General features: G+C 38.1%; 1 protein-coding gene across 3 annotated transcripts in view; it reads left to right on the forward strand.

Annotated features, from left to right (window-relative positions):
- ABCC5 (ATP binding cassette subfamily C member 5) overlaps positions 1-13,506 on the forward strand; it is a 168,479-nt gene that overhangs the window by 23,037 nt on the left and 131,936 nt on the right. For 2 of the 3 annotated variants that reach the window (XM_046003384.1, XM_046003385.1), the window contains exon 2: positions 4,625-4,673. In XM_046003384.1, the coding sequence (XP_045859340.1) occupies positions 4,625-4,673 (49 nt within the window). Of the gene's footprint in view, positions 1-4,624; positions 4,674-13,506 lie in introns of those variants that run through there. The other variant, XM_046003380.1, reaches the window with a different exon arrangement.

The raw sequence follows: 13,506 nt of genomic DNA on the forward strand, positions 1-13,506 counted from the left end.
CCACATCATTGCAAATGGCAAGGTTTCATTTCTTTTGATGACTGCATAGTATTCCATTGTGTGTGTATGCTAACTATTTCTTCTTTATCCTCTTCTTTATCCATTCATCTGTTGATGGACATCTAGGTTCTTTCCATAGTTTGGCTATTGTGGACATTGCTGCTATAAACATTCGGGTGCATGTGCCCTTTCGGATCACTACATTTGTATCTTTAGGGTAAATACCCAGTAGTGAGATTGCTGGGTCATAGGGTAGCTCTGTTTTCAACTTTTTGAGGAACCTCCCTGCTGTTTTCCAGAGTGGCTGCACCAGCTTGCATTCCCACCAACAGTGTATGAGGGTTCCCCTTTCTCCACATACTTGCCAATATCTTTCATTTCCTGACTTGTGAATTTTAGCCATTCTGACTGGTGTGAGGTAGTATCTCATTGTGGTTTTGATTTGTATTTCCCTGATGCCAAGTGAAGTGGAGCACTTTTTCACGTGTCTTTTGGGAGGGGAAGAGATTTTTGTCTTTTCCATTAGGCAGAATAATTAAGCTGAGTGGGGATAAGCAAAAATGACCAAAAGAATTGAATACCAACAAATATAAGGAAAGAGGAAAAAGACACCCAACTAATTTAAGAGATTTTACATCTCTAAGCCTGAATGATTTTCATCAAAGGTTAACAAAAGAGTCTGCAAATGTAATTTCAGAACCATAGTTAGTAATAGTCACGAATCATGAAGGAAAGGAGTATCTGATGAATGCACAAACATTTTCCTTATTTCTAAAATTTGGGGGGGAGAGGTAAATTCCAAAAAACATTAGGTCAGTAAAGTTTGACCTCAATCTTCAGCAGAACTCTTAAATGGAATCCTAAACAGATGACTTATAGAGCATAATATAGTGATCACTATTTCACTAAAACCAATAAGTATACCAAAGTAAGCCCCTCTTCTCTTTTATATGCTTCTTTAACTGATTTTGAGAAAAGGGTATTAAGTTAAAGTCTATGGCTTGTGAACCCTGAAATTGTATGCAAAATTTAGTGCATGTGAACATTTTTCTGGCTGGACAAAAGATCTTTTAGCTTTCATTAGATTCTCAAAGTAGTAGACTCGGAGGCTTTTGTGACCTCCTGGCAGTGGGAGAAAAGGGGTCTCCAATCAGCCTGTGTAGGTACTGTGAGTCCTCTCTTGTCTCCATGGTGACATCCCTTGTCTCTTGGTTGCTGGGTGCTCTGATGGCACCTGCTGCTTACAGTCTGTCACTGGCGAGTTCTTTGTTAGTGTCTTGGCTCTGATAGAGTTTTCCTTCACTGGCTTGGTTCCACCTCCACAATCGCTGCGGCTGTAGACCCCTCTGAGCTGCACGCAGGACCTCCACCTGGCCTTGACAGTCCACCCCACAGCCTCTATGGCAGAGGTCTTTCATCTGTCTGAGGAATTTCTGGTTCCCTTCATATTTCACAGGGACCAGAAGAGAGGCAGGAGTGCTAACCCAGGCCCTCTCTCTGCCTAACCACTCTGTACTCTGCAGTTTCCACATACCAGTCTGGGGCTAGCAGTATTCTTCTGGTAATAGCGGTTTCTTTCCTGGATCCCAAATGAGTGATGGGGCATAAGCCTCCTCTGCTTTTTGGGCACTTTTTTTTTTCCCATTTCTCTCAACCTACCTAGCCCCCTCCCAACCATGCACATATGCATGCACACACACAGATTTCAGCAGAAAATCAATGTGTGTGTGTGTGTGTGTGTGTGTGATTACATGTGATTGTTATCACTTACTCCCTTCTCTCCTTTGTCCCATATTCTATCAGACCAGAAGAAGGATTTCATCCCCTTCTACTACAGCAGAGATTTTCCATAAGTCATATTCTTACAGGAGAAACATTTGCCCTCCCTCAGGTCTATAATAGCAGAAGGGTTACAGAGGAAACTGATTTCTGGAGCTGCAAGGAGGTAGATGAATGTGTGTCAGAAGGATACAGTGAGGACTGAAAATTTCATAGGCTTCGTATTTTTAAACATTACCCCGTTACACATGATAATTGTCTTGAAATATTTCAAAGTTCAAAAATATTCCAAAATTCTATCAGAAGATATAAATAACTTATTCTACTATGCAGCCATCAAAAGAAATGAACTCTTGCCTTTTGCAGTGACGTGGATGGAACTAGAGGGTATTATGCTGAGTGAAATAAGTCCATCAGAGAAAGACAATTATCATATGATCTCCCTGATATGAAGAATTTGAGTTGCCCCAAAGGCAACCCCTTTGGGGGGTAGGGAAGGAAAAAATGAAACAAGATGGAATCTGGAGGGAGACAAACCATATGAGACGCTTAATCTCACAAAACAAACTGAGGGTTGCTGGGGGGAGGGGCGGTTGGGAGAGGGGGAGGGGGGTTATGGACATTGGGGAGGGTATGTGCTATGGTGAGTGCTGTGAAGTGTGTAACCCTGACAATTCACAGACCTGTACCCCTAGGGCAAATAATACATTATATGTCAATAAATAAATTAATTAATTAATAAAAATAATTAATAAAATAAAATCTCTTCCCCAAGGATGACTCTTGCTCATGTATATATTCTATTCTGAATATATCAAGACATTATGGTGGGAAGAATATCGACCTTGGGATCAGATTCAAATCCTGGCTCCATCACATACTAACTGTTTAATTCTGGGGAAAGATCTTAAATTCTGAGTATTTGATCTCATCTCCAAATGGGGATAATAATACCCCCTTTATAGGTTTTTGGATGGTGATTAAAGAGATGGTGTTTGAAAAGTTAGTTCAGTGCTAGGCATTTCATAGGCACTGAGTAAATATTCTCCTTCCTCATTTCAGCATTATTCTCAAGCACTCACTTATTCTGGCCATTAGCCTTCCTTTACTTTTCTTATAAGTTCATGCTACCCTTTTGTTTTTGTTCATGTTTCTGAGTCCCTTCTTCTCTTGTTTCCGTAAATCCACTGGAGTATTTTCTCTATATTGGGGGCACAGTGCATAGAGTCCAAGAGATTCCTAGTAGCCTATTAAATGGTTGAGATTTGGCGGGTGCCTGGATGGTTCAGTCAGTTAAGTTCTCAGTCAGAACTCAGTCTGCCTTCAGCCCAGGTCATGATCCCCAGGTCCTTGGGATCCAGCCCCAGGTTAGGCTCCTTGCTCAGTGGGGAGTCTGCTTCTCCCTCTGCCTCTCCCCACCTCCAGCTTGTGCTTTCTCTCTCTCTCACACATAAATAAACAAAATATTTTTAAAAATAAAATAAATGGTTGAGATTCGGGGAAAAGATATTGGCTCCAAATATAAAAAGAAAATTGAAAAATCAAAATTAATAAATATTTAATTAAATGTCAAATAACCTAAACATCATCAGGTAGCCTATTCAACTCTTATATTGTTATAAATAGCCCCACAAATCTTTATCCACAATTCTGGAATCCAGAAAGTTCTGATAATAAAAATTTTTTTGGTCAGTTTAGGGTGAACTGATTTGGCAACACAACTAACCTGAACAAACATGTAGCTGTTTATGATCTGTATTTATTCCTCTTAGTGTGACTATTCATACATTTTTTTTTCTTCAGAAATAGAACTGTGTTTGATTATGAATGCTGTCCCAAGCCCCCGTGGAAGCATTATGTAGTATATGGTATATGCAATCTATTATTTTAAATCTGAAAAGTTCTGAATTCTGACAGCATATCTACCCAAGGGAATTAGATCAAGAGGTTCATTCTTGAGTAAACAATATGTGAGATAGGATTAAGTTTTCATATGTTTACTATAAAGTGTGTGTGTGTGATTCCAACATTAAGTGAGATGCTGTAAGTCTCTCTCCCTGGGTGGAAGGGAGAGCGAGAGAGTGAGTAGGAGCATGTACAAGGATGGATAGTACCCTTAAGAAAACCACATTTAAAAAAAAAGATTTTATTTATTTATTTGAGAGAGAGTGAGAGAGACCATGAGGAGTGAAGGTGGGTAGGTGGGGATGGGGAGAAGGAGAAACAGGCTCCCCGCTGAGCAGGGAGCCAGACATGCAGGCTGGATCTTGGGACCCTGAGATCATGACCTAAGCTGAAGACAGCCCCTTAACCGACTGAACCACACAGGTGCCCCCAGAATAGTCTTAATAATAGTACTTACTGCTCTAGGTTATCATGATGATTAAATAAGATAAGCTTATGAAGCATTTAGCACAATTTCTGGCACAAGGTAAGCAGTAAATTATGATTAGCTGTAGAAAGAAGTTTGTGCTTCAGTGGAAAACTACATTACCTATAGCACACCCTTCAGGGCTCTCTGATTCTAGCCATGTTTCTTGTCTTTCAGTGATTTTGCGACTCTTGAAAGTTGTTAAGTAGCTGATAGATAGGTGAACTTTGTCCTGTTAGAGATGCAATTAAGTTCCTCCCTGTGGAAAAATCAATTTTGTCTCTATTTGCAATTCATCTCAACATTCCTTTATTCCATATAAATATGTGTTCTTTTGACTTTTCCTTTGAACTAGTTATTACATCTGCTTGGTTCCCTCATATCATATGAGGAAAATCAAAATCTTAACACATATTCATTTTTATAACCGTGAGATTCATGATTTTGTATGTTTCTGAAATTATCTTTTAACAGTTTTGGAAGTTCCACCAAGATGCCCTATGGATTCACCTGACAGAACCAGGTAACATTCATCAATCTCATGGGTGGTGTAAAACTGGGCACATCTTTTTTTGGCTTCCAGAGGTGAATGCAAAGAGGCAATAAGACTTTGGTGACTCTCTGTTTTTCCAAATTTTAATGTTGTTTTCTACTCATTTTGTTTTCAATTTGTTTTATCTGATAATTATTCCTTGCTGGAAATTTGGCTTAATGGTCTGACAACTTGATGATTTCTGTAGATGGGTTAATGGGCAGTAGACAGCTTGTCCTGTTGTACAAAAAGTGTCAGACTGGTTTACTCATTTTTTCTTTTTGTATGTTTGTTTATTTTGAGTTCTGATCAATTTTCAATGAATTTATATCCACTGTGGACAGAACAAGTCTTTTATATGGACCATGGATTTTTGTAATTTTGTGTCTACTCTTAACCTATGGCTGAGATTTTAAAATATAAGCTCAAAGTTCTATTTGCGCTTATTTGTCTGTCATTATGTCTATAGTTCAGAAAGGTCTTTACCTCTCATTGTATGAAAGTGAAATATTTTCTACCTCCATATGGCATTACTAAATTTGATTATAAGGCTTCTGTAAGGATCTCTGTTCTGATTGGCTTGTAGAAATAAGAACAGATATAAACCAAATATTCCTCATTTCAGAAAATAAGGAAGTACGTCAGCTTGAAGATGATTGGTAAGGTGCTTTGGTAATGTAAAGCTTTGGACTGACACTAAATTGAGTTAATGGATATTTATTGGATGTTCAGATCATTTCTAATCTGAAACACTCATTGCTAAACATCATTATAAGTGTATATATTTTTGCTTCTGCGTTTTTGTTTTGCAATAACAGCTGACATGTATTGAATGCATAGTTCTATAACATTTATGAGAATTACTTCATTCAATCCTCAAAACAACCTTATGAAACTGGAACTATTAGTCTTCTACTTTTTAACTTGCCCAAGGTCACCTAGTTAGTAAGAAGCAGAGTTGGCAGATGAACCTAGGTAGTCTGACTCTAGAGAATGTGATCTTAAACATAAAGCTGAATTTTCTTTGTTTGGGCAGTCCTACCATTGGCTAGGCTCTTGAAACCCCTTTGTAAGTTTCTCCCCTCGTTTGTTAAGGTAGGCCATATATTTGTTTTTGTTTGTTTGTTTATTTGTTTGTTTTTATTGAGGAATAACTGATATATGACACTGTATTAGTTTCAGGTATACAAAATAATGATTTGATATTTGATATACTGCAAAATGATCACCACCATAAGTCTAGTTAACATGTTACCATACACAGTTACAAATTTTTTTTTCTTGTGATGAGAACTTTAAAGAGCTATCCTCTGAGCAACTTTCAAATATGCAGTCCAGTATTACTAACTGTAGTGACCATGCTGTATATTACATCCCCATGACTTATTTATTTTTTAACTGGAAGTTTTTGCCTTTTGACCCCCTTCACCCATTTCACACTCCCTTGCTTCCTACTTTATATGCTATGAAGGCAATATAAGCGTGTTCGCTTTTGCCACTTCGGGAAGTTACAAAGCCAGTTATGCCTATGGCTATAGAATGCTGGGTTATGAGCTGTGCTAGTCTGATAAAATGCTGAGGTGGGACATTGCACAGTCATGCACTCCCATTCTCACAGTGTGAGAAAGAAATAAGAAGCAGCCTCTGATGTCCAGAAGTGATCTAACACTCACAGGCCATTTGTTCATTTTAAACCATCTTACAGAATACCAACCTCAGACCTGATTATCGTGAGACCATGATAGAACAGACAAAACAAGGCTGCTTCATAATTTTGTCTACTCACATACAAGATACCTATATAAAACCACAAAATACCAAATATCCTCCCTCTTGCTAAATGAATGGCTATTATTTCTTATGCAATCATTCCTTTGATTTCTGATAGTATTCAGTTTTGAACAGATCCTTGCTTCTTTATACTCACCCCAAACCACCCAAGGGAAGACCAAACCCTGTAACAGTTTCTTTGTAATTATGTTTCATTGAGAGAATCCCATGGTTACCTATGATTTTTGTTCTTCCTTGTTGCAATGAGTAGTAAAGCCGACTTGTTTAACTTCATGTATGTTTCTGCTGGACTTTGGCAGAAGGGCCTTGACAAATGGAGTGGTCATTTCCCCCACATTCTTGGCACTATATCCTCAACTACTACTTTCTTCTTTGTTGGTGTAGAGAAAGTCCAAACAATTGAGAAGAAAAACAAATATTGATAATAGTGACTTTAACTCTTCGAAAGACATAACGACCCATGAATATATTCTGATATAAATGAGTAAAATAAAAGGGAAAAGTCTACTTTACATTAGAGTGCCAATGAATAAGCATTAAAGAATTGATGGAACTAGAAAAGAATGATTTTGTAAAGATCCTTAAATATGTAATTCATACAAGAATCATTCTGATGAGGAACAGGATAACTACGCAGTCTCAAAGCATCTTTCTGCAGAATGCTTATTAATTACCTATTAATTAATAAGCATGCCATACTTGATTATTATCTTTAACTATTAATTAACTACTAATTTAATTAACTACTAATCAACTAATTCATTTAACTACTAGTTAACACTTATATCATCAGTAAAGGGACAAATTGGCATTGTGCACTTCCTTGACATGCTGAGAAGAACCCAGCATCACTTCTGGGGTATTTCTGCAAAAAATGCATAAATTATAAGTAAATGTTAGACAAATGCAGATTGAGGGACAATCCTCAAAAAATAACTGGCAGTGCTCTTCACAAATGTCAAGATCACAGAAGACAAGGAGATTGAGAAACTGATCCAGATTGAAGGAGACTGAAGCTAAATGCAGTGTATTTCTGGGCTTAATCCTGCACCTATAAAAGACATTATTAGGGCAAAGGCAAAATTTGAATAGGGCTTATAGATTAGATGGTAATCTTGGATTGATGTTAATTTTCTGATGTTGATGGTTGTACTGTGATTGTATAGTAGAGTGTCCTCATTTTTAGGAAATATGCACTGAAATATTCAGGGTTAATGGGTCATCAATTCTGCAACTGTTTCTCAGTGATTTAGAAGTATATACAACTGAGGAATCCCAGTGAAGGGTACACAGGAGCTCTTTATTTAACCACATTTTTAATTTGAGGTTTTATTTATTTATGTTAATAATAAAAAATAATAAATAATTTAAAATATATTATTTGAGGTATTGTTTTTATTTGAATTTAACCTCATTTTTTTAAGAGGAAGAAAGGAAGAAAAAGCAAAAATAAGTCTAAAGTTTCTGCATGTATCCTCTTTCCTTTAAGCCAGAACTGAATCATGGGGTATTAGCCTCCAGGAGAGGGCAGCAGATCTCTTGGTTATGTGGTTGGAGACTTTGGTCACACTTTCAGTTTTAGTATTAGCACTTTATTTTTAATATTAGCACACTTTTTAATATTAGCAGCTGGTCACATTTTTACTTGTTAAATTTGTATCTAACCTCTTCTGGGCTTCAACTGGGGATTCATATCACTGATCTATGTAGTTTAATTAATATACAGATGTTTAGGATTTGCTTGAGACTTACTGACTTTCTTGACATTCTTGATATGTTCTTGGTGTATTCTTACAAAAATCTTGGTATATGTATGGTATATAAAGTCAGGATTATTATATGTTATGTCTCAATATTTTTTCTTTTTTTCTTTTTAAAGATTTTATTTATTAACACAGAGAGAGAGAGCGAGAGAGCAAGCAAGCACACAAGCAGGGGGAGTGGCAGGTAGAGAGAAACAGGCTGCCAGCTGAGCAGGGAATCCCAACCGATACAGGACTTGATCCCAGGACCCCAGGATCATGACCTGAGCCAAGACAGACATTTAACCTATTGAGTCACCCAGATGCCCTTAGATTGACTTTATTATCTTGTTTTTCCTGCCAGAGAAACAACCCAATTTCCTTATCATTTTGCATAATTCTTGTAATGAATCCTTATCTGCGCTTTCATTTTTTAAAGTTATCAGTAATAAGCTAGTAGACTAACTACAACCATTTAAAAATTTTTGTCATATACAGGGGCACCTGCGTGGCTCAGTTGGTTAAGTGTACAACTCTTGATCTCAGCTCAGGTCTTCACCTCAGGGTCAAGAGTTTGAGCTCCATGTTAGGCTCCGTGCTGGGTATGAAGCCTACTTTTAAAAAATGGCTAAGATGCTAGATTTGGGGCACCTGGATGGCTCAGTTGGTTAGTTTCTGACTCTTGACTTCAGCTTAGGTCATGATCTCAAGGTGGGGTCAAGCCCTGTGGCAGGCCCTGTGCTGGACGTGGAGCCTGCTTAAGATTCTCTCTCTCTCCCTCTCTAAAAAACTTTTTGTTTGTCATATACATATAGTTTTTTATTTGAGGCTTCCCTGAAAGCTTTTCAGTCAACTATAAGCCAGAGTACTTCATTTTCCATGAAGGAATGTTCCAGAATTCTGTGGAAAAGGACTATACCAGATGCTTTGGGGTACAGGTTTCTGATGACATTGCTTAAACAATTTTGAGACCATACTGGTGGACTGAGCCAGGATTTCTAGAACTGTAGAGAAGTCAATGGGTTCATAAGACTGCTAGCCCAAGATCCACTGAAACAAGAATTAATTACATAGGACTGATGGATTGATGAAGGGTGATTACTGTATTTGCTTAAACTATTACTTATATTTTCATAATGTCTATTTCCTGGGCATTTAAGGAAGCCCCTTTTCTTTCCTCTTAAGCTGTCTATAACTCATAACAATTTAATAATTATAACTCTGCTTTTTTTCATACTCTGCTTTTGTACACTGAAATAAAACATTTGTGAATGATAGCTTGTTCTCTTTGCCTGAGCCCTCTAAAATTTGGAAACTTTTATGGAATATTCTTAATTTCATCACAATATAACTATCATATTTTCATGACAATATAGTTATTAGCATAGATTCAGAAAGAATCTGTCCTTTTTACCAGGACGTAATTGGAAACACTGGGTATGCAACCAAGGCCTTGCCTGGGGTGTTATATTTGAGAATGATGCTTCTTTAATCAGATATGGCCAGACATATCTAAGGAACTAGGATGACTTTATGCAGCCAATGCTTACAAACCCTTCCAGGAAAATTGGTTAGTATCTGACTTAGAAGGTTCTCAGCTTCTGGATGGGTAAGGTCACTTTCTTGTTAGACCCAGGTATCTTAGGATATTTGGGAAACTTCAAGAAGAGACAAATTCACCGAATGGCTACCATAGCTGAATTCTGGTGTTGAGTTCTTGGTGCAACTATCTAACCTCAGAGGCTTTTAAAGGTAAATTTGAGATTTTTTGAGAAGCCTTTCAGCAAAGCAAGTTAAATTATCACTCTTGTTGCACCAATGTAAATAGTGAAGTTAGAGACCAGCCTTATTTGTGACCAAGGATAATCTTCCTTTGTTCCCTGAAACAAATAACACATTAGATGTTAATTTTAAAAATAAAAATAAAAAAGAATAATCTTCCTTTGAGATTATTTTGGATCAAAGTGAGGAGATTATAGAAAAAAATGTGTACTTCAATGAGAAATTATGCATTGTGTCTCTCTCTGGGCTATTTATGAACTCTTTAAATTGCAGGTAACTGATGAATATTGCCAATGACAAAACCAAACAATTAAGAAGATTGATTTTATTTTAGGCTCCTGTAGCAGGGAGATCACCCAGATCCATAGAGAGTATCTTGGCAGGGTAGTGTTGCCTTAGACCTTTAATAGAGAGAAGTGGACAAGTTATAGGTGGAATGATTTACAGTTTGAACTGTTTCATAATCAGAAATCTCAGTCAATTAAATAGGAAATGTTTAGCTCAATTAAATAGGAAATGTTTAACTCCTTCCAGGGGATAAACAGCTCTAATCTCAGTTAATCATTCATGTGACAAAGAACAGGGAGTTGGAGGATCTATGTCTTGCCTTGCTAGTGGATTCAGGCAAAAGGGGAAAAGTGTGTTTGGTCTTGTCACAAGTAAACAAGGGAGACATCTGTAAGGCGTACAGGAGTCACGAGAAAGTGTCGTCACTTTCAGAACACAAAAGGGTGGTGGGATCTCAGAAAGGTAAGGATTGGGGAGATTTCTTAACCATTGGTGTTTTCTGGGAACACAGGGCTCAGGTAAAATTCAACATTGTCATTATGCAAACTCTGCCTTGTCTTGTAGAGTTCCAGTAGACTTATAACCTCTATTTGTAACTCAGTATCTCACTCCGTATAAATCTGTGCTTCTTGACTTTTCCTTTGAACCAGTTATAATGTTTGTCTGGTTCTCTCCTAGTGTATGAGTTCAATCAATTCTTCAATATGTATTCCTTTTTGTATTTGTGTAAGAGTCATTTTTTTCTTTTCTAAAAATTGTCTTTAAACAGTGTGACCCATATAGCTTATTCATATTTCACCAGTTATACATGCATTCATTTGTGTGTATCTGTGAACAAGCCAGTTTCTAAGGGTCCCAGTGAGAGGCCAGGAGATCCTGAGAACTATGCAAAGTCCAAAGGCTGGTGGATGCTACAGTGAAGACTGACACCTAGAGGTTAAGAGTTATCAAATAGAGTGAGGTGGGATGAATCCTTTGGTGGAGATCATTCTGGATTCAGAGACTAGAGCTTAGTTTATTCATGAATTATTATTTCTGCATTCCTTGGCAATGACCTACATGTATTAAAACATAGGGGTAAGAGTTAGACATAATTAGGTTCAAAATGGTTCTATCATTTACTTGCTGTGTGTTCCCGCAGAAGGATCTTAACTTCCTTCTAACTGGTGTCCTTATCTACAAACTGGGAATAATGTTTACACCTAACTCATAGAATTGTTGTGAGGATAAAATGAGATAATGGGTGTGATAGACTTATAGATAGGCATATAGAAGGTACTCGGTGGGAACACCCAGGTGGCTCAATCATTTAGGCATCTGCCTTCAGCTCAGGTCATGACCCCAGTGTCCTGGGATCAAGTGCCAAATCCATCTCCTTGCTCAGTAGGGAGCCTGCTTCTCCCTCCACCTGCTGTTCCCCCTAATTGTGATCTCTCTCTCTCAAATAAATAACTAAAATCTTGGAAAAAAAAAAAACTTTTCTATGTCCAAAACAATGAAAGGCCTAAACTAACAATCTTTCATTCACGAAAACTGTAGAAGCCACTACATCTCTATTTTAATTCAGACCCATTAATACTCAAACAGAGTTTTTGCTCAGTGAGAACAGATGGAATAATAGTTCATCAACTTGTCAATTTCAACAGTCAGTTAATGTGCATATTGATACGTATTCTTTGGTTTATTTGTTTTTGCAACTTTCATATTTCTTTTCATGTAACTTCGGTTTTTTTTTTAAAGTAGGCCCCACATCCCGTGTGGAGCCCAGTGTGGGGCCCAGTGTGGGGCTTGAACTCATGACCCTGAGATCAAGAGTCAGACACTTAACCAAATGAACTACCCAAGCACCACTCATGTAACTTTGTTTTTTAATAAAGGCAATTCACTAAGTCTATGAACATAATTTCATTTATAGGTTTTCCTAGACCTCTTAACATTTACAAATCACCTGACAATGTGTCCAAATTTTAGTCAGGAAAATATGGATAATGTAGGTACACTCTGCGTAGCATGCTCTTCTGCCTATATCCCAAGGTAACCATCTCAAAAGGGTCTGAGTAGGGTGCCCACTAGAGGGCAGTATGGACCTCCCAAAGTGCAGACAAACACTTTCCTTCAAGACTTCATTTCAGCTTTACACATCACTAAAGGCCTGTTAATTCAGGAGAGCTAAAAATGAGGCATTTGTAAACTAAAATTTGCATATTACTCAATGTCCTCCAGATTCCAATTTGGCATTCTACTATGATCCTGCAGACTGTGAGAAAGTCACAAATCTCCTACCTGTTTCTGGAGCTTTTGCTTTTGCTGCTACTGCTTCTTCTGCTGCTGCTGCTGCTTCTTCGTCTTCTTCTTCTCCTTCTCCACCTTCCTCCTCCTCTTCCTCCTCCTCCTCCTCCTTCTTCTGCTTCTTCTCCTTCTCCATCTCCTTCTTCCCCTTCCCCTTCCTCCTCCTCCCCCTCTTCTTCTTCTTCTTCTTTATAAGATTTTATTTATTTATGACAGAGGGAGATAGAAAGAAAGGGAACACAAGCACAGGGGAATTGAAGAGGGAGAAGCAGGCTCCCCAATGAGCAGACAGCCCCATATGGGGCTCGCTCCCAGGACTCTGGGATCATGACCTGAGCGGAAGGCAGACGCTTAACTGACTGAGCCACCCAGACACCTCTCTGGGGCTTTTTCTTATTAGTGCATCAGCAGCAGTAGAATTGCTATTCATGTTCTTTAATCAACTTCTAGCTTTTTTCATCATCTTTATTCAACCTCACGTGGACTGTTTGATTCTCCCCTTCAGGGTGTTGTTGTGATGCATTTGCATCAAAAGTAATTTTGCTATGTGTTTCAGGTGTCTATCTTACTGTTGAAGTGGATATACACATATTCCCTCAAAATCTGTTTGTGTAGGGGCGCCTGGGTGGCTCAGTGGGTTAAAGCCTCTGCCTTCGGCTCGGGTCATGATCTCAGGGTCCTGGGATCGAGCCCCGCATCGGGCTCTCTGCTCAGTGGAGAGCCTGTTTCCCCCTCTCTCTCTGACTGCCTCTCTGCCTACTTGTGATCTCTGTCAAATAAACAAATAAAATATTAAAAAAAAATCTGTTTGTGTAGTGACACTGCGTTGGTGACGTGGTTTCAGGGAATGGAAACTAGTTAAATAACTTACAATATCAAGACAAGTGTTGTAAAAGTATCACCTATATTAAACTTTATAGGACATCATTTTA

The sequence above is a fragment of the Meles meles genome, chromosome 4 (assembly GCF_922984935.1).
Source record: "Meles meles chromosome 4, mMelMel3.1 paternal haplotype, whole genome shotgun sequence".
Taxonomy (NCBI): domain Eukaryota; kingdom Metazoa; phylum Chordata; class Mammalia; order Carnivora; family Mustelidae; genus Meles; species Meles meles.